The sequence below is a fragment of the Musca domestica genome, unplaced genomic scaffold, assembly GCF_030504385.1.
Source record: "Musca domestica strain aabys unplaced genomic scaffold, Musca_domestica.polishedcontigs.V.1.1 15, whole genome shotgun sequence".
NCBI lineage: Eukaryota > Metazoa > Arthropoda > Insecta > Diptera > Muscidae > Musca > Musca domestica.
The window spans coordinates 3,436,640-3,462,694 of record NW_026712207.1 but is presented as its reverse complement, the minus strand read 5'-3'; the positions used below and the strand labels follow the sequence as shown (position 1 = coordinate 3,462,694).

General features: G+C 36.7%; 1 protein-coding gene across 2 annotated transcripts in view; it reads right to left on the bottom strand.

Annotated features, from left to right (window-relative positions):
• Positions 1 to 1,192: 1,192 nt before the first annotated feature.
• The window catches only part of LOC101889094 (eukaryotic translation initiation factor 5B), a 103,924-nt gene continuing 79,061 nt past the window's right edge, over positions 1,193 to 26,055 (bottom strand). For both annotated transcript variants that reach the window (XM_059119532.1, XM_059119531.1), the window contains exons 9-10: positions 7,499 to 7,660; positions 1,193 to 1,653 (exon numbers count right to left, since the gene is read on the bottom strand). In XM_059119532.1, coding sequence (XP_058975515.1) covers positions 1,546 to 1,653; positions 7,499 to 7,660 — 270 coding nt within the window. In that variant the 3' untranslated portion in view covers positions 1,193 to 1,545. The remainder of the gene's footprint in view (positions 1,654 to 7,498; positions 7,661 to 26,055) is intronic.

The window sequence follows — 26,055 nt, the reverse complement described above, 5'->3', positions numbered from 1 at the left end:
TGACATTTCGGGGTTTTTAGCTATAATTTGTGATCACTTTTTGAACTAAGAAAAATAGCATACTTTAAAATGGCCATAACTCCTTAAATATTGACATTTCGGGGTTTTTAGCTATAATTTGTGATCACTTTTTTGAGGAGGAAAAATAGCATACTTTAAAATGGCCATAACTCCTTAAATATTGACATTTCGGGGTTTTTAGCTATAATTTGTGATCACTTTTTGAACTAGGAAAAATAGCATACTTTAAATTGGCCATAACTCCTTAAATATTGACATTTCGGGGTTTTTAGCTATAATTTGTGATCACTTTTTAAAGGAGGAAAAATAGCATACTTTAAATTGGCCATAACTCCTTAAATATTGACATTTCAGGGTGATATCACTAGGTCGACCTAGCCGCCTCTATCCATTTTACTTCGCATCTATTTCGTCTTTTCTGTTTTAGCCTTGTTTTTAGTGTCTCCAACGTGCGTTGCAATACACCCATCTCTCTTTTCGTCCTTGTCTCTCTATATATAAGTGTCTGTTGGTATATATGTAAATGCACATATATATTTTCTAGTCTCAGATAATGCCGCAACATCGGTTGCCATAACACATTGACGTTGTGCAAACCATGTAAAAATTGGCACAATTCATTTAGGGCAACATCCTTGAAGCTTTTGCCGGCATATAACGTTCAGCGCCATCTCTCTCCTTTTACTTCCTACACCTCTCTCTCACAAATAACAGAACAATGAATGAAAGGATGTATGTATGAATGACAGAGGACGAACGCGACATGGGTACAAACAGATAAGTTCCTCATAGATTCGGATCTCTATGTATAGCTAAATGAACAAGCAATGGGGACGGACGGCATTTCCCCTCCCCTCTACCTCACTTCCTATAAACTCTCTGTATTTCACACAGAATGACGTCATTCAACCAAGTTTATCATTGAGAAAAAATAGAGAAGGTAAATTTTAGCGCCGCAAGGGGCCGGGGTCAGCTATTTTTTTTCACACTGAGGTCATACCCCAGGGTATTCGTCCTTGTTTAGAGCCCACAAAAAAAAGCCTCCCTCCCTCGAAATACAAAACTTCATTCATTTATTTTTTTGTTATACTTTTTTGTCTGTAAGCCATAATTTATTTATTGCAATCAAATTGTGTTTTTTTTTTCTCAATTTTTTTCCATTTCTTTTCAATCAATTTATGATTTGTGTGTGTTTGTTTGTGTTGAGTTTTTTGGAAGAAATTTTTTTTTATAAAAAAGGAAACTTATAATTGTTTGCACGAATCCTGGCAGCCAGCAGTTGGCTTGTCATCTTCATCCATAGTTGTTTTTTTTAAGGCGACAAGGGCCAGGACCTTCTGATTTTTTGGCAAATTAAATAATCCAGGCGCAAAAAAAGTATAAATATTAAAATTACGAAAGCATTGTTGATGTTCTTCTTCTTCTTGTTTATTTGTCTGTCTCCGTGGGTCAGTTTTTCATCATCAGCATCATCATCAGGAAATAAATATATGTTTGTATATTGCAATCGATTCTATAAACAATTTATAAAATTTGGAAAAGTTTCTTCAGTTCAACCATTAGAGCCCAATCAGCCTTAATTAAATCATCACGGAAGTAATCCTTGCAAGCATCGATACTTTGACGGGAAATCTGAAAAGAGAAGAAGGTGATAAAAAATGAAATGGAAAGGATAAAAAGAAACAAAAAAAATAAAAATTACCAGTAAAGAAAGTCTTAAAGTCGGGCGGGGCCGACTTTATGATACCCTACACCACTTTGCTAATTTAGTTGAGCTCCACATAATAATTAAATGTTTTTATGGGAGAATTCATAATTCACCCTATGATTATAATTATAATTTAAAATTCAAAGGACTAAATATGCCGAAACATTTGTATCCTTTAAATTCGGAATTGTATTGCCCATTTGGAGCAAAAATAATTTGAAATCAGATAAAGATATATATGGGAGCTATATCCAAATCTAAACCGATCTCCATAAAATTTGGCAAAGATATTTCTGAGCGGTATTTGATATATTTCCCTGAATATCGTTCTTACGGATTGCTATTACGGCTGTGGACAACAAATCGGATGAACACTATATATGGCAGCTATAGCTATATCTGAACCGATCTTCACCAAATTTGGCATACTAGCTTCTAGACTCAATTCGGTCGTATGTGCCGAATTCCACCCCATTTGGACAAATATTAGACGTACAATAAAAAGTAAATCGGACGAAGTTATATATGGGAGCTATATCCAAATCTGAACCGATCTCGATAAATTTTAGCAAAGGTATTTCTGAGCTGTATTGGCTATATTTTCCCAAATATTGTTGTTACAGAGTGCATATTACGGCAGCGGAAGACAAAAATAACAAATCGGATGAACAATATATTTGGGAGCTATAGCTATATCTGAACCGATTTCGATCAAATTTGGCAAACTTATTTTCAGACCTAATTTGGTTGTATGTGCAAAATTCCATACCATTCAGACTGATATTACACGTTTGGTGCACAATAAAAGGCAAATCGGACGAAGATAAATATGGGAGCTATATCTAAATTTTTACCGATTATCTCCAATTTCAATAGCGTTCGTCCTTGAGCCAAAAATTTCATCGCAATCGGATAATAAATGCGACCTGCATTTTGTTCACAAGAATACATGGACAGACGGGCGGACTGACATGCATAAATCAACTCAGATTCTATGCAGATCATCAAAAGGGTCTATCTCGTTTCCTTTTGCCTGTGCACATACCCTAACCATCATGTGGTGTAGGGTATAAAAAGAAAGATAATAATAGAGGTCTCTCAATTTTTTAGACCCCAGGTCTCTTTGGGCAAAATTCGTTTTAGGACATTTAGAGTCGATCTAGGGATGTCCGTCCGTCTGGCTAGCTGGTGTGTAGGATAACTCATGAAGGTCCTAAACTTGGTACATCACAATATTATCCTCAAACTTAGATCGAGTTCGGAGATGGGCAATATCGGTCCACTCCATCTGGTACCTCCCCCACAGAAGGTCGAAATGCTATAATGGACAATATCGGACCACCCCATTAAGTACCTCCCCCATAAATGGTCGAAATTTTGAATAATTATAACTCTTATAAAATGTGATAAAAATATCCAATTATCTTCAAATTACACAGATCACAATATTTTAATTAACCCAAGGTCTGGTGTGAAGATGGAATATATAGGTCCACTCCTTCTGGTACCACCCCACAAAGGGTCAAAATTTTGAATATCCATGAAGCTCATAAAACGGGAAATGAACATCCGATTCCGTTCAGACTTGGAACATCTCAATATATGTATTAAAACAAGATCTGTTATAAAGATGGTAGAGATCGGACCAATCCTTCTGGTACCTCATCCACAAAGGGTCAAAATTTTGAATAATCAAAACGATTATAAAATCCAAATAAGAGTCCAGTTCTCTTCATACTTCGCATATCCCATTATTTCTAGTAATACCAAATCTGATGCGAAGATGGGATATATCGGCTCACAGGAGAATCACACCTTCTAGAGTTTTCAATAAAAAGGAGGACCTCATAGGTCTTATTTGAAAAGTAAACCGTCTAAAGGTCCTCAATGAAATGAATACCTTCTTCGGTATTCTTCGGTCTGAATACCTTTTGCAGGTCTTCTGAGCGAAAAAGATCTTTACAAAGTCTTCGGAGACCTGTCGAAGGCCTTCCTTATTATTATTTATGAATAGGAAACCTATATGAGACCTTCTACAGGGCCTGCTATGGATTGAAGGTTTCTTTTATAAAAAAAGACCTCTACAGGTCTTTTTACGCAAAAAAAATCGCCTTTAGCTCATTTATGCGTAGAACAAAAATTTGACCTCTCTCTCTCCGGTCCTTTTAGAGGAAAACAAAAAAAAACCATACAGCCTTCAACTATGCGAAATAATGACGCACTATTCGCTCTACGATTCCATTGGAAAACAAAGGACGAATGCCGGGCGGAGAGAAGGGACTAATAAAACAAAATGAAACATTGAATGACTAGCACAACATAGAGTACGAGACCCAACTCTCCACTTTTCCACCATTTCCTCGCATTGCAGAGAAGTTGGCAGAGAACGAAAATAAGATGTGTGTATTCCAAAAATAGATTTGTAGATGATGGAGTAAACATTAAATAATTGGGTCAATGTGTCAATACAAATAAACGAATGAACGAACGTAACATACACACACACACACAGAGATACGCATGTATATATACACCACTACAATATATATTATATACAAGAAAAAGAACATGTGTGTGTGTGTGCGCGCAGCATTTCAGCCAAAAGTCAATGGCCAACAGAAAGCGTAGAAGGCAAAGTATGACGTTAACAATTTTCCAAGCAATTGTCATGAATACCCTCAACCCAGCTATTGGATGGGATGGGAGGTATGGGAAGGCATCCAACCAACAAAACATTTCTCCATCCATTCATATTTTGCCTTGAGGTCGGCTTACATACATACATACATATTTGTTTCCTTGAGGTTTCTTCAATGGATTAAAGAAGAAGATGTGGAGGAAAATGTATTTAACTAGAAAGACTAAACGGGATCGAATGAGATATAGAATCCACTTTTTTAAACCACTTTAAAATCAAAATTCTCAAATATTCCCTGGAACCGAAGGATAGTAAATTTTACGTAAAAAATACCACTAATAATAATGCTGAAGGAAAACAAAGCATCCATAATCCAAAATATCTGAGAGACATCTTCCAGAAGCAAAAGTGACCAAAACTGTTAACCAACAAATTCCAAATATTTTTGCGAAATAGTCTTCTAACCCTTGCGAAGCCAAAATATTAAGTTGTAGCCCCTTGAAATAAAAATTGTGGTTAGGATCTTCGAAATAATAGTTTTAGACCATAGGTACCTTTGGACAAAATACGTTTTAGAACATTTGGAGTCGATCTAGCGATGTCTGCCTGTCCGTCTGTCTGTCTGCCTAGCTGGTGTGCACGATAACTCTCAAGCGTGATAGTGTAATTTCTTTATATTTGGCTGGGAAACCACAAGTGGGTATCGTTAGAGCACTCCAGCATTTAAATGTGAATAGATCTTTTGTGTCTCGTACCATAGCTCGTTACCTTTATACTGGTAGCGTAGCCCGACGTCAAGGAAGTGGACAGAAGAAAACAGCAACATCAGCAGAAATGGTTCGAAAAGTAAAGAAGCGACCCGCGTCGCAGTGGCCGAAAAATGGCTCGTGATGGCAATATTTCATTCGGCAAATATTGAAAAATGAGCTCGGGGTAAAGCCATTGAAATTCCAACAAGTAAAAAAGCTGTAAGTTCGGCCGGGCCGAACTTTTAATACCCTCCACCATTTGGTACAAATTTGGCAATTTCCAAAAAATAAAACCCGTTAAAAATTCTGTTAAAATCTTAAAAGTACCGAATGCTTATACGACGACGTGGGCCTGCATAGGCAACTTTTGTCATAAATTATTACATATTTAAATGCGAAACTTGAAGAAAAATCTGTTTATAATGTAGCTAAAATCGTCAAAATACCGAATATGGGGGGTACCGTTATATGGGGGCTATACGAAGACGTGGACCTGCACAGACAATTTTCTGGCATGGGCTGAAGTATCCATTACGAACTTCACATAGCGTAAAATCATTAAAATATCGAATATCGGGGGGTTCCGTTATATGGGGGATATATGAAGACGTGGACCTACATGGCTCACTCTTTGACTTTGGATGAAGTATCCATTACGAACTTCAAATACCAAATTTGAAACGATTCCGGTAAACAATGTCGCTAAAATCATCAAAATACCGAATATCGGGAGGTACCGTTATATGGGGGCTATATGATAACTTGGACCTACATGGCCCATTTACGAACTTAACCTGCCTACTGGGAAAAAATACATGTGTGCAAAATTTTAGCCTTCTATCTCAATTTGTTCGAAAGATAGCGTGATTACAACAGACAGACAGGCAGACACACAGACGGACAGACAGACAGACACACAGACAGACAGACGGACATGGCTAAATCGTCTTAGAATTTTACGCTGATCAAGAATATATATACTTTGTTGGGTCTGACATGAATATTTCGAGGAGTTACAAACGGAATGACAAAATTAATATACCCTCCATAGTATGGTGGAGGGTATAAAAAGTGCAAGAACTTAAACCGCAACAGAAAGAAAATAGACTCAAAAGAGCTAAAGAGTAGCTTCGCTTGGCCGAAAGAGCTGAACTGCCGAATTTGGTTTTCCCCGATGAGAAAACATTCGTTGTCCAGCAGTTTGTAAACAAACAAAATTATCGTGTTTACTTGCCAAAGAGGTCAGCTGAAAATGTGCACCTTCGGTTGGCCACCACAACTCAGGCGCCGGCCATGGTGATGGTGTGGGACGCCATAACAGTCGCTCTCCGCTCGTATTAATCGACCGTGGCATCAGAATAATGCCGAATATTATCGCGAAAATATTCTGGAGGGTGTATTAAAGCCTTGGGCACGCAAATATTTTGGCCGCAGAACTTGGACATTCCAATAGGACTCAGCGCCATCGCACTCAGCACGCTCCACCCAAGAATGGTTACAAAATGAGGTTCCTCGCTTCATTTCCAGCGCACAATGGTCACCAAAATCTCCGGATCTCCAATCCGTTGGACTATTGTGTCTGGAGTATTTTGGAAAGCAAAGTTGGCACTAAAAAATACCAAAGTGTCGATCATCCCAAGCAAGCGCTTCGCCGGGAATGGGCCAAAATACCGCAGAGCAACATTGTAGGCGCCATTACTAGTAATGCTGAAAATGGGTTTTTGTTGGCAGATGCGAAGACCTGAACCAGCATAGACAATTCTCTGTCACAGGCTGTAGCATCCATTACGAACTTGAAATATGACATCTCAAACAATTTTGGTGGGTCTTGTACCAAAACTCGTCAAAATTCTGAATATAGGGAGGTACTGATATATGGGGCATATACGAAGACCTGGACCGGCATAGACAATTTTCTGTCATAGGCTGTAGTATCCATTACGAACTTCAAATACCAAATTTTAAACAATTCCGGTCAATAATGTCGCTAAAATCATTAAAATACCGAATACCGGGAGGTACCGTTATATGAGTACTATAGAAAAACCTGGACCGATATATCTCATTTTCAATACCAACCATCCTAGACACAATACAAATTGCTCTGCTAAATTTTGACGCTCTACGTCAAATAATGTGGGCTGTATCGTGATTTCAATAGATCGACAGACGGACAAACAGACGGACAGACAGATGGACGGACAGACAGACGGACATCGTTAAATCGACTTAGAATTTTATACATGTATGCATATACACATATACATTATGGGGTCTACGACGAATACTTAAGGATGTTACAAACGGAATGACAAAGTTAATATACCCTCCTTTCCAAGGTGGAGGGTATAAAAATCGTATCATAAATTTCCATCAACTTACCTTGCTAACCAACATATCATCAGCTTCAAAATGACGGCCAAACATTTTGGGTGATTCACCGGGTATGGGTTCGATTTTGACACAAATCTCCTGACCTTTGCGGGCCGTTTCCAATTGTTTGTGATTCGATTCGATGGAGGTGACAATGCCAATATCGACAAACTGCAAAAGAAAAAGAGAGACAGGAAATAAATTTCATTATTAAAAAAATACTACTCAAAAAAAATATGCAAAGCAATTTACGGATGTATAACAAGTTAACAATTACAAAAAAAAATTAACAACAACAATTCCCTGGGGATAAGAGGCGTTCGCCAAAAAAACAACCTACAATCCATTGAGTCTGGTATTTTGATTTTCCTATCTTTGGTATGTTTTTCTTCTTTTTCTTTTATAAGGTTTCAGGCATTTCTCACCTACTCGTCGTCATCGCCATCATCATTCTCCGTCGTTGCAGTTGTCGTTGTCATAGCCGCTGTTGGGCTGTTAGGCATAAATGTTGCAAGTTTATTCAATTATTCAACTTTCAGCGACAGCAGCAACAACAACATCGCCACCACCACGTCATTATGCAACTTCAACTTCTCTGGAACTATGAAAAGCAAAAACCGATTCAAGTCATCGTAAACCAACCAACCACCACCGCCAACCTAAACCTAGGACAGGAAATTAAAAGCGTAACATTTCCTGTGGGCGTTCAGTTTAGCTTTGCAGAAATATGAGTGGAAGTAAGAAAAATGTAAATGATAACCAGACAGTCAGACAGACGACTGGCAGTAAGTCAGTCAGACTGATCGTCATTCAGCCAACAAGCCAACAGAAAAAAATAATAAACATCAAGTATTTATTGAATTGAATTGAATGCTGTTGCTTGTGGTGGGTCAGGAATGACAATTGCCATTTACAAAAGGTGCTACAAATTTTTATGAAATATCAGAGATGTCCCTTACCTGTTCCTCCCATAGATAGAAGAGCTACTATAGGTGTCCAATTGCCATTTACAAAAGGTGCTACAAATTGTGATGAGCTATGGGAGGTGCCCCTTCCCTGTTCCTCCTATAGATAGAAGAGCTACTATAGGTGTCCAAAAGATAGATACGCGTTAATTACGGGTTATGTTAGGAAAGTAAGTTTGCACAAAATTGGATGATCTTTTCTTGATCGATACAATAAATTATTTTCTGTGAAAATTTTGACTTTTTGTGGAGAAGGTACCAGAAGGAGTGGACCAATATTGCCCATCTCTAAGTTTGACATTAATATTACCATGTACCAAGTTTGAGGAAATTAGGAGAATCCACTTCTGTCTGAATATGAAATGGATTTGAACACCATTTTATAGCATTCAAAAGCAGAATTCGATTGGAGATGATCTGACGAAGAATTCCCGAGAGTACTCCTTTTACAGAGAGAGAGAGAGAGAGAGTATTCTACAGATTTGCAAAGAAAAATTAACAGCAAGATCTCCGACTTTAGTTGCGAGGAAGAAATACTCAAAAGGGACAGGACTCGAAGATTGCTGATAATGAAATTTCCAATATATCGAGACAATCCACTTCTGCTTGATTATAACTTGCATATCAAAGCATCGAAATAAAAGACAGAATTTGGTCAGGTAAATCTGACCGATGAATTCCAGAGAGTACTCCTTTTACCTGTGGTGAGAGTGGCAGTACTGGAAGATTGCTGAAAATGAAATTTCCAATCTATCAGGACAATCCACTTCAGCCGATTATATTTTGGATATCAAAACATCGAAATAAAAGACAGAATTCGGTCGAGGAAAATCTGATCGAAGAATAGCAGAGAGTACTTCCTTTGCCTGTGGTCGTATCAATAGATGAAAAGATGAACTTGAACGTATTCTCCAAAATTGCAAACAATCATTTACAGCCATAAATCCGATTTACTCAATTCTATTCGCGAATGAAACACACTCAGGTTTGGCTAGAATCGATTTTCGTTTAGGAAATCACATGGTACTCCACGGATTAAAAAAAAACGCTTTCGTCAATGTAAAAAACAAGTAAAAAACAGCTATCTTGAAAATTTTCAAAAAATCCTACTAAAATGAAAACCGTTATAAGCTGGATATACGATATCGTGGACCTATATAGACAATTCTCTTCCAGAGGGTAAAGAACACAGAGAAAACACTTTTGGGGGGATTTTCAGACAATTCCATTAAAAAATGTTGCTAAACTCATGAAAATACCGAATATCAGAAGGCACAGTTGCATGGGGGATATACGATAGCATGGACTCATATAGACAATTCTTTTCAAGGATTATAGTTCTCACAAAGACCTCCTTGTCTGGAATTTCAACTCCATTAAAAAATGAGGCTTTAATCATCAAATACCGAATATCGGGGGCTACCCATGTATGGGGGCTATACGATATGGTGGACCATATCTTGACAAACTATCCAAGTTTTTCTGAAAAAAACCTAATTTTTGTGGGCGCCATATCTTTACTTTATTTTTTGTAAAGAATTCAAAATTAATTTAAATTTCTGAAATGGCGCCCATATTCGTCTTAGACCCCATAAAGTATATATATTCATAATCAGCATAAAATTCTAAGTCGAATTAACGATGTCCGTCTGTCTGTCCGTCTGCCTGTCTGTCTGTCTGTCTGTCCGTCTGTCTGTCCGTTGAAATCACGATACAGCCCACATTATTTGACGTAGAGCGCCAAAATTTAGCAGAACAATTTTTATTGTGTCTACGATGGTTGGCATTGAAAATGAGATATATCGGTCCACGTTTTGGTATAGTCCCCTCATAAAGGTACCTCCAGATATTCGGTATTTTAATTATTTTTGCCACATTTTTTCACGGATTGGTCTGAAAATTGGTATTTGTAGGTCATAACGGGTCCCAGTTCATGTGGCAAAACATTGCATTTATAGGTCCACGATTTGGTATAGCCCCCATATAACGGGACCTCCCGATATTCAGCATTTTAATGGTTTTTGCCACATTTCTTCGCGTATTTGTCTAGAAATTGGTATTTGTTGGACTTAATGGTTCTAGCTCTTTTAGCGAAACACTGTATGTATAGGTCCACGTTTTTGTATAGCCCCATATAGCCGAATTTCCCGATATTCGGTATTTTGATGATTTTTGGCACATTTTCCCATTAATATGTCTAAAAATTGGTATATGTGGGTCATAATGGGCTCTAATGTTTCCTTTACCCTAAGGTGGAGGGTATTAAAAGTTTGGCCCGGCCGAAAAATTCAAGTTGTATTTAGCAAATTTTTCCGTTTGCGTTTTCAAGACATTTCTATTCACTTTGGCTGTCATCTATTAAATGCTGGGACGAAATAGGGAACTAACGTTCAGACGACATCACTTGCTAGGGCCAAATTCTCGAATTCCGCATCGAGTAAATTATTTAGTGAACATATAAAGTAAACAATTAAAAAGCAGCTAAAATCGGTAGAACTTAAACTTCATTTCAGCTCTTAAAATTTGAAAAATTCGCAACATCAGGTGATACAATATTTGAGGGCTCTACAAAAACGTGGACCTATGTGGCCAATATAAATACCAAAAATTTTACGGACCTAAATAAAAGTTTTATCAACCTAATTTCTTTTCGTTCGAGAGTTAAATTGATTTCCACAGACGTACAGACAGAGCTAAGTCGACATTAAATTTTATGCTGATTAAAAATATATGTACTTTGTGAGGTCCAAAAGTGTATATTTCGAGGGGTTACAAACGGGATGACAAACTTAATATACCCTCCATACTATGGTGGAGACTATAGAAATAGGGATAATGGACTAGGGCACCATCGGAACTATGTTACCTCCCTTGGGAAGACGGTGAAAACATGTATCGCAGCGAAAAAAAAACGAAAATTGTATTTCCGCAATTCCGACACTAAGGATGTGTGGTCTGCATCCTCGCAGGGGGGAGGTATAGTACGACCTCAGTTGTGGGGGCGCCATAGTCACATATTCTTCCACGAAACACGGTTTGCTAAAGAATTCAAAATTAATTTAAATTTCTGAAATGGCGCCCAACGTAAATTAAGTCGAAAAAACATTTAAACAAATTTTTTCTTCACCTTTAAACAATAATGGTACTTATACACAGGTCTGAAGTCAATCTGTACCTAAGTATTTTAATTATAGAGAAAATTAAAATAAAAAGCGCTTTTTTTTGCTAAAGAATTCAAAACTAATTAAAATTTCTGAAATGGCGCCCAACGTAAATCAGGTCGAAAAAAGATTTTAACATATTTTTCAATCGTCTTGCAAATAATATTTATACTTATGTAAAGGTCTGCGGCCAACCTGTGCCTAAGTATTGTTATTAAAGAGAAAATTATTTTTCAGACCTTATGCCCATTGGGCGCCATGAAATATGAACGATTTTTTGACAATCCGTTACATGAAAATCTTGAAAAACTGTCCAAGTTTTTCTGAAAAAAACCTAATTTTTGTGGGCGCCATATCCACATGTCCTTGTACGGACCACCTTAAAGAGCCTCTTTTGGATTTTTGTAAAGAATTCAAAATTAATTTTTTGTTGTTGCAAAATGGTCAGGCTTATCCCTTTATTGTTGTTTTTATAAAAACAACTTTTGTTTATGAGTGGAGAACGATGGTAATGTTTAATTTCTGAAATGGCGCCCAACGTAAATCTGGTCGAAAAAAGATTTTAACATATTTTTCAATCGTCATGCAAATAATATTGATACTTATGTAAAGGTCTGCGGTCAACCTGGGCCTAAGTATTGTTATTAAAATTATTTTTCAGACCTTATGCCCGTTGGGTGCCATGAAATAAGAAAGCTTTCTTGATAATCGTTTACATGACAATCTTTAGTTTTGGCTATTCCAAACTTTGACCCTTTGTTGGGGAGGTACCAGTAGAAATGGTCCGATCTCTACCAACTTCATAAAATATCTTGTGTTGATGAAATATTGACATGTACCAAGTCTGAATAGAATCGGATATTAAAATCGCATTTTATTGGCTTCATGGATATTAAAAATGTTGACCTTTTGTAGGGGAGGTACCAGAAGGAGTGGACCACTGTATCCAATCTTCATCGTAGATCTTATGTTAATAGAAATAATGGAATGTGTGAAATATGAAGAGTATCGGATGCTTATTTCGGATGTTATAATCGTTGTGGTTATTCAAAACTTTGACCCTGTGTGTGTGAGCTACCCGAATCCTATTTCTAACATCAGGACAGAAAAAATGTCCGAAATTTTATGATCTTCATGACTACTCAAAACATTGTGAAATATGAAGAGTATCGGATACTTATTTCAGATTTTATGATAGTTTTCGCTATTCTAAACTTTGACCCTTTGTGGGGGAGGTACCATAAGGAGTGGTCTGATCTCTACGATCTTCATAACAGATATTGTGGTGATAGAAATATTGAGTTGAGTGCCAAGTCTGAATGGAATCAGATGTTAATTTCGCGTTTTATGACCTTCATGGATATTCAAAATTTTGACCCTTTGTGCGGGAGGTACCAGAAGGAGTGGACCGATATATTCCATCTTCACAGCAGACCTTGAGTTTATTAAAATATCCTAATGTGTGTATATTGAAGACAATCGGACTCTTACTTCACATTTTATAAGAGTTATAATTATTAGAAATTTTGGCCCTTTTGGGGGGAGGTACTTGATGGAGTGCACCGATATTGTTCATTTCCCTTCATGACCTAGCACTAATACAAATAGTAGGATTTGCGAAGCTGCAGAAAAATCGTAATATCCTTTCTCCTTCTGTGCAGTAAAATAATTTCTTTGAAAATTTCGACCTTTTTTCGTTTGGAGGGTGGTACAGGAAGTAGTGATATTAGCCATCTCCGAGCTCGATCTAAGTTTGACAATTATATAACGATGTGTCAAGTCTGTGCCAAATCGAATACTCCCTTCGAGAGTTATCGTGTGCATCAGCTAGACTGACGGACGGACTACAAATATCCTAAATTGAAGAAATTGACAACAAACATCCTAAATCGGATTTGGTCCCAAGAGACTTGAGGTCTAGAAACGTACCCTAGACCCTCAGTAGCCGCGGGTATAAAAAATGTTGAAAGATTTAACACTTCTTTGAAATTTTCAAAAAAAAAAAAAAATAATTTGACTGTCCAATAGGTGTTAGAAACGAGTGATTAAAAATTCGACTTTGAAATAGCCCCCTTTCCACATGCATATCCTTTCCAAAATGTCGAAAAATTTATGAAAATCATAATAATTACCCTTGAAATATTGTTAAAAAATTCCACTGGCTCCGATAGTCTTAAAAAAAAACTATTTTTAAAAAATCCAGGCCTCTAAAATGCTTTTCCTCCAAAAGTCTTTCAGAAATCGACATTTCCCAAAAAGACCTTGACGACATAATTTCCTACAAGAAAACCAACAACAACAACAACCCTCACTTTCATTTCCTGCCTCTATAGCTGTAAGATATTTCAGAAGATTTGACACACAAGAAAACTGCATAAATATTGGCAAATTTGTTTTTCGGCTGAGTCGTGTAAAAGCAGAATGATCTTGTGGCATTCTTTTAGCTCCTTAGAGGGGTGTTGTTGTTGTTGTTGCTATATGTTTGGAACAAATGTTGCCCGAAGAATCGAAAACAAACACTCTTGGAATGCCAAAGCAATGTTTGAACGCCATCAGGCGCAGATGTTATAAATGAGACAGACGATGGCGACGAAGGCACAAAAATAATCTGTGCCTGTGTTTTCAATTTCCTTTGCATTCCAGGGTGGATGCTCTGTAGCGGATGGAAGGCCGATAGGCAGACAGACGGACGGACCGAAAAACCAGCCGGATAGCAACTAAATCATGTTTGTTCATTGATGATTCCAGCAAGTCTTTGTTTGTAATCAGCTCAACAGGCTGCTGTGAGGCTGCAACTGTTGCCGGCTGATTTTTCCTCAATGGCTGGATGACTCTGTCTGTCGCTCGAGTGAGACAAATTTGCCAAACTCTTAAATGCACACACACACACATTCAATCTCATAGCCGCTACTTATCCGACAAGGAAGGGAGTGAGCCTTGCTGCACAAAAGGAAGACGATCATCATTATTTTGCCTGGAGGATATTGGTTAAATGCTGTTGCGGCTGATTTTTAACGATTTCAAGCCGTGAAATTTTGTTTCTTTTGTTTTTAGCAGAGAAAGAGAGAAAGAGGGAGGGAGAGAGAGAGAGAGAGAGAGGAGGGAAAAATGCAGGGAATTCTTTGGGATGAGGGCATGTTTCTTTTTTCTGGTTTGTTCGCTTGGTTATATCTTTTGTTTCGTGACTGTTGCCATTATGGCAAGAATGCCGGTTTCACAACCAACGCGAGAATCCAACTGCAGCCACAGATGTCCAAAAATAATGTGCCGCTGTTGTTGTTATTGTTGTTGCTTTGGCTGGTGATAATATAAATTGAAATTAGTAGTTCATTGCAGGTCCATCTGTTTGTCTGTCCATCGAAACAGACATTCATCCATCTGTCCACTCTCATACCTTATGGGCCCTCCCTTGCCTTTTTTATGTTTTTTTTGTCAACGGATGAAGTAAATTTCTGGAGCAACATTTGTTTTTTTGCTCTGGACTACTTTTCACCATTCATTCCCAACTTTGGTTGGTGTGACTCCGCTGGTGTGTCTGTCGATGCGATTCCTCCTGACAATTATCTTCAATTATTGAGATAATGTCTTGCGGAAGTAGTCGCATGTTCTCAGACAATTATCGATAATGAAGTACATTTCCATTTACGACAGACAGACGGACGGACGGACCAACGTCCGCCATGGATGGCCAGCCAGTTGGTATGATCGACGACATACCTATGGAGATTTGTTTCGTTGTTCTGGGCTGTGACAAATGTTTTTCTCATTTAAGTTTTTTTTCTTTTTTGGTCTTTAATTGGAAATGATTCACGCCATTCTTTGTTGTAGCTTGGATTTGTAACAGGGCGTGTGATGATGAGGTACATGGGGAAAGGGCTCAATGAGTCACCAAAAAGAAAAGAAGTCTTAAAAAATGTCGCAGGGAAAATCATTCAGCTTTGCCTTACGTTGGACCAAGAAGGTTCATTAAAAACTAGATGGGAGTTGTAAAGAATTTTGGCGCCCAACGTAACCTAAATAAGTTAAATAGTATCACTCGGTTTTTCCGATAGAGGTATACCCCCAGCCATAAGTTATGATTATTCACACTGTTTATCCTTTATGGGGAAGGTTCCGAAGCAATTGGCCTATATTATCCAATTCATATCTGACCTAAGTCTGATATAAATACTACAACGTACCTTTTTTGGACTATACCATCTAATTTCAATAATATAATAATATGAGATATCTGCAAATTATTGGAAAATGTGAAAATATGCGAGAGGTACCAGATATAGCGGACCAAAATATTCCACTTCATCTAAAACAGAGAATATTGGAATGTGTCAAATACAAAAGAAATCGAACATTTATATCAAATTATTTACGAAATCATAAATTCCGATAAATTACATATTCATATCATAGGTGTCTGGTTAAGAGAAACCAGTAAAGAAAGTCTTAATGTCGGGCGGGGCCGACTTTATGATACCCTAAAGTTTAAAATTCAAAGGACTAAATATGCCGAAGCATTAGTATCTTTTAAATTCGGACTTGTATTGCCCATTTGGTGCACAATTAATTTAAAATCGGATAGAGATATATATGGGAGCTATATCCAAATCTGAAGCGATCTCGATAAAATTTGGCAAAAATATTTCTGGGCTGTATTTGATATATTTCCCTGAATATCGTGGTTACGGAGGAGTGCATATTACGGCTGTGGGTAACAAATATAACAAATCGGATGAACAATATATATATGGGAGCTATATCTACATCTGAACCGATCTTCACCAAATTTGACATACTAGCTTCTAGACTCAATTCGGTCGTAAGTGTCAAATTCCATCCCATTTGGACAAATATTAGACGTTTGGTGCACAATAAAAGGGAAATCGGACGAAGTTATATATGGCAGCTATATCCGAATCGGAACCGATCTCGATAAAATTTGGCGAAGATATTTCTGAGCTGTATTTGATATATTTCCCCAAATATTGTTGTTACAGAGTGCATGTTAGGGCTGCGGAGGACAAAAATAACAAATCGGATGACCGATTATCTCCAATTTCAATAGGGTTCGTCCTTGGGCCAAAAAATGTTGTTTGGAAAATTTCATCTCAATCGGACAATAAATGTGACATTTTGTTCGCAAGAATACATGCATGACGGACGGATTCTATGGAGATCATCAAAAGCAACTATGGGTCTATCTCGTTTCCTTTTGCCTGTTACAAACAAATGCACAAAGACATAATACCCTGATCACCTTGTGGTATAGGGTATCATTTTTGGAAATTGTGACCCTTTTGTGAGTGACGTACCAGCAGGGGTTGGATGTGTGAAATTTGAAGAGAGTTGGATGCTTATTTCGCGTTTTATGATCGTTTTGGTTATTCAAAAATTTTACCCTTTGTGGAAGAGGTGCCGGGAGATATGGTCCGATCCCTACCATGTTTTTATACAGATCATATGTTGATAAGAATATTGAGATTTGCCAAGTCTTAATGAAATCGGATGTTAATTTCCCGTTGTGGGAGCTTCATGTAAATTCAAAATGTTGACCCTTTGTGTGTGGGGGGGGTGTACCAGAAAGAGTGGACCGATATTCCATCCCATCTCCCATCTACACAGCAGATCTTGTTTTAGTAGCAATAATGGGATGTGTGAAATATGAAGAATTATTTCGGATTTTATGATCGTTTTGATTATTCAAAACTTTGACCCTTTGTGGGGGATGTACCAGGAGGAATGGTCCGATCTCTACCATCTTTATTACAGATCTTGTGTTGATGGAAATATTGAGATGTACCAAGTCTGAATTGAATCGAATGTTAATCTCGCGTTTTATGAGCTTCATGTAAATTCAAAATTTCGACCCTTTGTGAGGGAGGTACTTGAAGGATTGGACGATATTTTCCATCTTCTCACCAGACCTTGGATTAATAAAAATATTGTGATGCGTGTAATTTGAAGATAATCGGACTTTTACATCACATTTTATGAGAGTTATAATAATTCAAAATTTTGACCCTTTGTGGGTCAAGTACCTGTGATGGAGTGGAGCGATATTGTCCATTTTCGCACCGGACCTAGCATTGATGCCTACACTCTTGCCTTTCCATATGTGTTGATATCTTTTGTAGTTCCGAAGATATTAGTGATAAAAATCAGAGATTTGCTCTACCTATACTTTTATAGCTTTTTTAGGTCCGAAGATAGTGGCTTTAAATTCGAAGGCAGGCTATCAATTTTGTATAACCGGATAAAAACCGCATTTTCTTTCCGAACTTTCAGGTCAAATAACCGGGTATTTTCCCCATGAAAAAACTACTTTGTTGTTATCAGATTGAAAATACCAGCCACTTATAAAAATTTGAAAATGATCCGAGCATAGCCCCTAAAGTCAACCTGCGCTGTAACCCAAATAGAGGGGACAACCAGCCCACCCCCTCCCTGCCCTTTCCACATTTTCTTTTATTTTTTTTTTAAATTTCGGATTAATAATCCTTGTAATATTCCAATAACAATACGAGAATTATTTTGGCCGAGAATGTATACCCCAAGTCAAGTCATGAAATGGGGTATTTTGGTTCGCTTTTTTCAGAATGTGATGAAGAAACTCAAATTACACGGGATCGCAACAAGTCGAATTATTCAACAAAAAATATTTTTCGTAAAATTCTACTATAGTTCCCGGAAGACATCAAAAGCCTAAATCTATACAAAGAAAGTTATAAACGCTTCTCAAAAAATCCCTTTTCCCTTCTGCTACTCTCCTTTAAAAAAATTCCTAATATTCCACTTCTTTAAATCCGAAATTTATATGATACACATATTTACGTTTCCAAAGACGTAATATTAATCGGATATCCGCTTCGTCTTTTTTTGCTTCCATGTTCCGTTATCGTTTCCCTCAAAAAAAAAATTCCATTAACGAAATTATGCGTCAAATTAATTGAACATGCGATTGTTTGTCTGTCCGTCTAACTCTTGCGGTCCTATGACAATTCTCAATGCCATGACTCATATTTCGTTGACATAAATTCCTCCATTCCCAACCTCCCCCTCCTCAGCAGAGCTACTGCAAAACTTAAAAAATATTTTCGAATATTACCATAAAAATATGTGACACGGTGCGCGTTTCTTTGTAATGCCTGTCACGACGACGACGACGACGACGACAACAATGAACCCAATCGCTTGCCATTACGGGCGGATAGTGTTAAGCGGCCTCGTCTTAATCACCGCTTAACCGAAAATGTCGAAAAGTCCCCCATATTTTTGTGGAGCGCGATATGAACGTTGGCGCAGAGCTCTATGTCTTCCTCCGCCACATGGTGGCATTGATGAAACATAAATATGTCACTTTGGTTCTGCTTGTTATTCGCGTTGTTTTCTTATTGTTGTTGTTCGGCACAGGAACTGATCGTGTGATTAATGCCGCCAATATTACAAAGAAAATAAACAAGAACAACAAAATAGTAATAATAATAAGAAGTGTAATATGAGTAGAACGTCCGCTTCGCATTTGTTCTTCATAAACTAATTATCAGAGATGGGAAATTGAAACTTCTTTTTTAGGTGATTTTTCACAAAACTGACGATTTCCGAAAGGGATTCTAGCTATAAAAGACTTGTTAATAATAATCCAGCCAATAAAGGGCTGTCGAGGTTCGAGGTCTTCCATAAACCTGCAGAAGGTCTTCTAGCCATGGAAGACCTGCAGCCATTGACGACCTTCTGAGGGTCTTCGAACTAAAGAAGTTCTGAAGAAGGTCTTCCTGCCATAGAAGAGTTAGAGAAGTTTTTTCTAGCCATAGAAGACCTGTAAAAGGTCTTCTAGCCATAGAGGACCTGTAGAAGGTCTTTTAGCCATATAAGACCTGCTGAGAGTTTTCTAGTTAAAGAAGACTTGTTGAAGGTCTCCCTAACACAAAAGACCTGCTTAGGGTCTTCTAGACATAGAAGACCAGTAGAGGGTATTCTAGCCATAGAAGAACTCTAAAATTCCTGTTAAAAGCTTCTAGTCATATAAGATCTGTTGAAGGTCATCAAACTATAGAAGATCTGCAGACCTGTTAAGGTCTTCTAAAACCTGAAGAAGGTATTCTAGCTATATAAGACCTGTAGCGAGTTTTATAGCTATAGAAGACTTGTTGGAGGAATTCCTGCGACAAAAAACCTGCTAAGGGTCTTTTAGCAATATACGACCTGTTGAAGATCTGTAAAAGGTCTTCTGGTTATAGAAAACTTGTAAAAGGTCTTCAAGTTTTAGAAGACCTGTAAAAGGGCTTCTAACCATAGAATTCCTGTTAAAATCTTCTAGTCACATAAGACCTTTTAAAGGACTTCTAGCTATAGAAGACCTGTAGACCTGTTAAGGTCATCCACCCATGTTGAGGGACTTCTAGCCCTAGGAGACGTGTTGAAGGTCCTCTAGCGATAGAAAACCTATCGAGAGTTTACTTGCAATGGCAAAGCTTTTAAGGGTCTTGTAGCCATAAGAGACCTGTAGAAGGTCTTCAGCTACACAAGACCTCTAGAAGGTCTCCAAGCTGTAGAAGACCTGTATAAGGTATTTTAGCTATAGAAGACCTGTAGAAGGTATTTTAGCTATAGAAGACCTGCAGAAGGAATTTCAGTTATAGAAAACCTGCAGAAGATCTTTTAGCTATAGAAGACTTGTAGAAGGTCTTCTAGCTATAGAAGACCTGTAGAAGGTATTTTAGCTGTAGAAGACATGTAGAAGGTATTTTAGCTATAGAAGACCTGCAGAAGGAATTTCAGTTATAGAAAACCTGCAGAAGATCTTTTAGCTATAGAAGACTTGTAGAAGGTCTTGTAGCCATAAAAGACCTGTAGACCGTATTCAGCTTGACAAGACCTCTAGAAGATTCATAAGCTATAGGAGACCTGCAGAAGGTATTTTAGCTATAGAAGACCTGTAGATGGTCTTCTAGCTATAGAAGACCTGAAGAGGGTCTTCTAGCTATAGAAGGCCTGAAGAAGGTCATCTATCCATAGAAGGCCTGTTTAGGGTCTTCTAGACATAAAAGACCTGTTGAGAGACTTCTAGCCATAGACGACCTGTAGAAGGTCTTCTTGCCATAGAAGACCTGTAAAATGTCTTCCAGCCATAGATGACCTGTCGAAGGTCTTCTAGTCATAGAGGACCTGTAGGAGGCCTTCTGACCAAATAAGACCTGACGAGAGTCTTCCAGCTTTAAAAGACCTGTAGATGGTCTCCTATCCCTATAAGACCGGTTGAGGGTCTTCAATTCATAGAAGACCTGTTGAGGGTCTTTTAGCCGTAGAAGACCTGTAGAATGTTTTCTAGCCGTAGAAGCCTTGTAGAAGATCTTCTGACAAAATAAAACCTGCCGAGCGTCTTCTAGCTGTAAAAGACCTGTAGAAGATTTTCCAGCCATAGAAAACCTCCTATGGCCTCTAGCTATGAAAGACCGATAGAAGATCTTATATCCAGCTTTTTTTAAATCTTCCACTCCCATTCCTGGTATTTAAATTTAATAATCCGCTGCCGTTTATCCTCTCTTCCCTACTCCCCCCCTCTTCCCCTTCCTTGTTTTTAATTTCCCCATTTATTTTCTCACTCTTCTCGCCCTTGGATTACTTCATTATGCGTTACCATTACTGAATCGAGTGATTTTTGCCGACTAATAAATTCCGGTGTCATTCATTGAGGTTTTTTTGTTTTTTTTTTTCCTTCCTTTGTTTTAAAACCGGAAGTAACCGGAAGTAGCAATTAGATTTAGCCCTTCACTTCCATGGCATGTTCAGAATGTCCCATTACGACGTGCATACATATTTATTCAGTAGCCGGCTGTAAATCGAGGAGTTCATTATTAGTCGTCTCATTTTATGTCTTCTACGAAATTCCTCTCAACTTCACAATTTGCTGCACGTCCTGCCACTGTTTCCAAATAACCCTTATGCCGGGACACAAATACACACAAAAACACACTCTCACACATAATCGAAAACGGAAGTATTTGAAAGGCAATGCATAAAATGCATGCAGCGGCATAATGATGAACTCGCAACAACAATAACAACAAGAAAACCACAAACGGAAGACAGGCATGAGGGGGTAACTACAACAAAACACCGACTAAGAACTCGGCAAAGAAAGAGAAAATCAGCTTAAATTAGATTTAACACATTCAGCTGTATCCGGACCTGGGCTGTTTGTTGTCCAACAGACGAAGATCAGTCACTCACTCACTAACTTACTCATTCCGAAACACTCACGTTCTCTGTGTATGTGTGTTCGTGTTGATTTCATGTTGTCAGTACTTAACTATTAAGCGGATTTTGATTGAATGCAAAACTAACAATCAACTCTGACAAAAAGGTGGCTGAGGAAAAAAGGTGGGAAACATGTAAACTATGACTTCTGCTGCTGATTCTGCTCCTGTAGCTACTTCCGGACTACGCTACTAAATTCCATTCACATTTCTCATTGTTTGAATACTTCCGCTAAGTAAATATTTTCAATGATCATCGCAGCATGAATTCAATCACAACAAAGATAAACACGTACAAACAGACAAACACACACAGGATATGGAAAAGGATTGACGAAGGTCTTAAAAGAATCTTAACTAATTATGACTTCCCATGGCAGTTGCAATGATCTTTGGGACAATTGTGGTATTTTCAGAGGATTAAGGATGTAAATTTAAATTCGAAATTTCTGTGAAATTATCAAAAATCATGAGCCATTTAAAGAATTGTAAAAAAGGCCACTCCTTCGAAAATTTTTCAAAATGGAACATCTTTTTTCTTTTTTTTAATTTCGGCATCTTATCATTTAAAAACTTTACATGATATGACAATTTAATTTTAATTTTACATCCTTTGAAAATCTCTCACAAAAATCCGTGTCCTTTGGATAAATTAAAAAACACGGTCTTGAAAAAATGTTCGAAATATCTGTGTACTTTAAGATACTTTTTTAAAAAATACGACTCTTGAGAAATTCTTAAGAAATCTACATGCTCCTAAAAACTATACGGCCTTTGATTAATTCTGAAAAAATCACGGTCTTTGAAAAAAATCAGAAAAAAATCACGTCCTTTCCAAAATTTTTAAAAATGTTTGTCGTTTGAAAAATCTTTAAAATTTCACATTTTTTGAAAGATCCTAAAAATCGCTGTCCTTCGAAAGGATCTTAAAAATCCACATTCTTAAAACATTCTAAAAATTCGACGTCCTAAGAAAAATTTTTACAAATCTACGTCCTTTCAAAAGTTTTTAAAAATTCTCGATTTTTTAATTATTTATTTTTTCTTTTTGTTAAATCAAAAAAACGTTCTTTAAAAATTGTCAAAATATCCTCGTCTTTTTCGATATTTATAAAATTTACGTCTTTTGAAAAATTCTCCATAAATCCGTGTCCTCTGAAAATCCTTCAATATCCACGTCCTTTGAAAGAAATCGTAAAAATCCATGTCCCTTGAAAAATTCGTAAAAATTTCACTGCCTTTGAAAATTTTTGAAAAATCCACGTCTTTTCCAAAGTTTTTAAACATCCATGTCCTTGAAAAATCTTTAAAAAATCACGTCCTTCGAAAAGTTCTTAAACATCCACTTCCTTTTAAAAAAAAAAAACTTCACTGCCTTTGAAAAACTCTGAAAAATCCACGTCATTTCCAAATTTTTTAAACATCCACGTCCTTTGAAAAATCTTTAAAAAATAACATCCTTCGAAAAGTTCTTAAAAATCCATTTCCTTTAAAAAACTCTAAAAATCCATGTCATTTCCAAAGTTCTAAAACATCCATGTCCTTTGAAAAATCTTTACAAATCCATATCATTTTAAAAATTCTTAAAAATCCACGTCCTTTGAAAAATCTTTAAAAAATAACATCCTTCGAAAAGTTCTTAAAAATCCATTTCCTTTAAAAAAACTCTGAAAAATCTATGACTTTTCCAAAATTCTTAAACATCAATGTCCTTTGAAAAATCTTTAAAAATCCATATTCTTTTCAAAATTCATAAACATCCATGTCCTTTGAAAAATCTTTAAAAATTAACGGATTTCGAGAAATTCCAAAAATAAATATCCTTTAAAATATTATTAAAATTCCACATCCTTAGAAAAATGTTTACAATTTTACGTCCTTCTTTAACATTTTTAAAAATCCTCAATTAATATTTCCCGTCCTTTTAAAACTGCTTCAAATTTCAACAAAATTTAAGAAATTTCAAGTATTTCAAAAAATCCTTCAAAACCAAATCCTTCGAAAAAGAAATTAAGAAAATCTGTGTTTTTTTTTTTAAATTTTATGCAACAACCAATGTTTTTAGATTTCTATATCCTCAGCCACAAAATAACATCAATATAACGGTTTTAGACCCTAGATCTGTTTGGACCAAGACCATTTCAGGACATTTAGAGCTGATCTAGGGGTGTCCGTCCGCCTGTCTGTCTGGGTAGCTGGTGCTCACAGTAACTCTCGAAGGGAGTATCCGATTTAATCCAAATTTGGTACATCGTATTATTATTATGAAACTTAGATCGAGTTCGGAGATGGATATTATCGTCCAATCCTTCTGGTTCTGGTTACCTACCCCACAAAATGTCAACATTTTCAAAGAAAATAATTTACAACACAACTTTGCAAATCATAATATTTGCATCAGTTCTAGGTCAGGTGCGAAAATGGACGAAAATGGACCGGCTGACTACATCAAATACCTGCCTCACCAAAGGGTCAAAATTTCAAATAATTATAACTCGTATAAAATGAGATGTAAGAGTCCGATTGTCTTCAAATTACACACATCACAATATTTTTTGGTAAGAAGATGGATAATATCGGCCCGCTCCTTCTGGTACACCCCCACCTAAAAGGGTCAGCATTTAAATACCCATGAAGCTCATAAAACGCGAAATTATAATCCGATTCCATTCAGACTTGGTAGACATATATATTTCCAACAATACAAGATCTGTTATAAAGATGGTAGAGATCGGACCATTTTTTCTGGTACCTCTCCCCCAAAGGGGCAAAGTTTTGAATAACCAAAACAATCATAAAATCCGAAATAAACTTGCGGTTCTCTTCATATTTTACACCCAAGATGGAATATATCGTTCCACTGCATCAAGTACCACCCCCACAAACGCTTTGATGGTCCTTCAAAAAATCTACGTTGAAGGCTTTGATTGTCCTTGAAAAGATTATTAAAAAAATCAAATTGGCGGCTTTGACTATTCTTAAAAAAAATAAATGGACAGAAATCCAGGCGAAAGGCTTCGATTCTCCTTCAAAAAATTATTTTAAAAAATTCGGCCAAGTATAATCCAAGTCGAAGGATTTGATAATACTTAAGGAAATTTGTTTAAAAAAATCCACGTTGAAGGCATTAATGGTCCTTAAAAAAATAAAAAAACCAGATCCTTCAAAAAAATATAAAAATCCAAGCCAAAGACTTTCATCAAATTGATTTAAAAAAATTTACGTTGGAGAATTTTGTTGTCCTTGAAAAAATTGTTTTAAAAAATCGACATTGAAGGCTTTGACGACCCTTGAAAAATTTATTTTTAAAAAATAAACGTCGAGGGTCCTTAAAAAATATTTAAAGCAATAAGAGTCCCTGAAATATTATGGTTATAATCCTTAGAAAAATATTCAAAAAAAAATCTTTGTTGAAAAAAATATTTAAAAACTCGACGTCTGCCATGGTGATGACAAACTTTGAAAATCCATTTTAAAATCCATCGTAATTATAGTCTTTGAAAAGAAACTATTTTAGAAAATATTCAAAAAATCCAATCTATTCATTCAATTCAAATTTTAAAAATTCTGCAAAATAATCAAAAAATCATGTAACAATAAAATCGGATTGCCAATATCACATTACCCGCTCACATCAGTTTTTCTTCAAAGAAGTACTTTGAAGAACAAAAAAAAACAATAGCATTTGCGTTGAGGAAGTTCATGAATTTGCAAATAATTTTTAGGGGTAGCGTTCGAATGAATGGCTCTGAATTTGCGTGTCGGCCAGGGTAAGAATAGCAGCTCCCCTCACTGTGGGAAAGGAAGTGAATTGCGGTAAATCAACCAATGATGATGGTAGTGGTGGTGGTGGTGTGAAATGTGGATGTGGTTATTATTGCAAAAAAAAAAACACACAAAACCAAATATGTTAACAACAAAAGGTGAAATAATATTTCGAACTTTTTTTTCGTAAATTGAAAACAAGATATATTTCCTTTGGAATTGGAAGGAAGTCTTTACAGACTGGTATGGAAAGGAAATGAGGAATTAACCCTTACATTTTTGCAATTGAAAACAATATTTCCAAATCTGGTATTTTGTATTGTGGCAGCAAAAGTGGAATCCGTATTTGGGTTGCTGTATTCCAACACTGGCGTTATGGCTCTGGAACATTTGCGTAATATAATAATTTACAACTCCAGCCA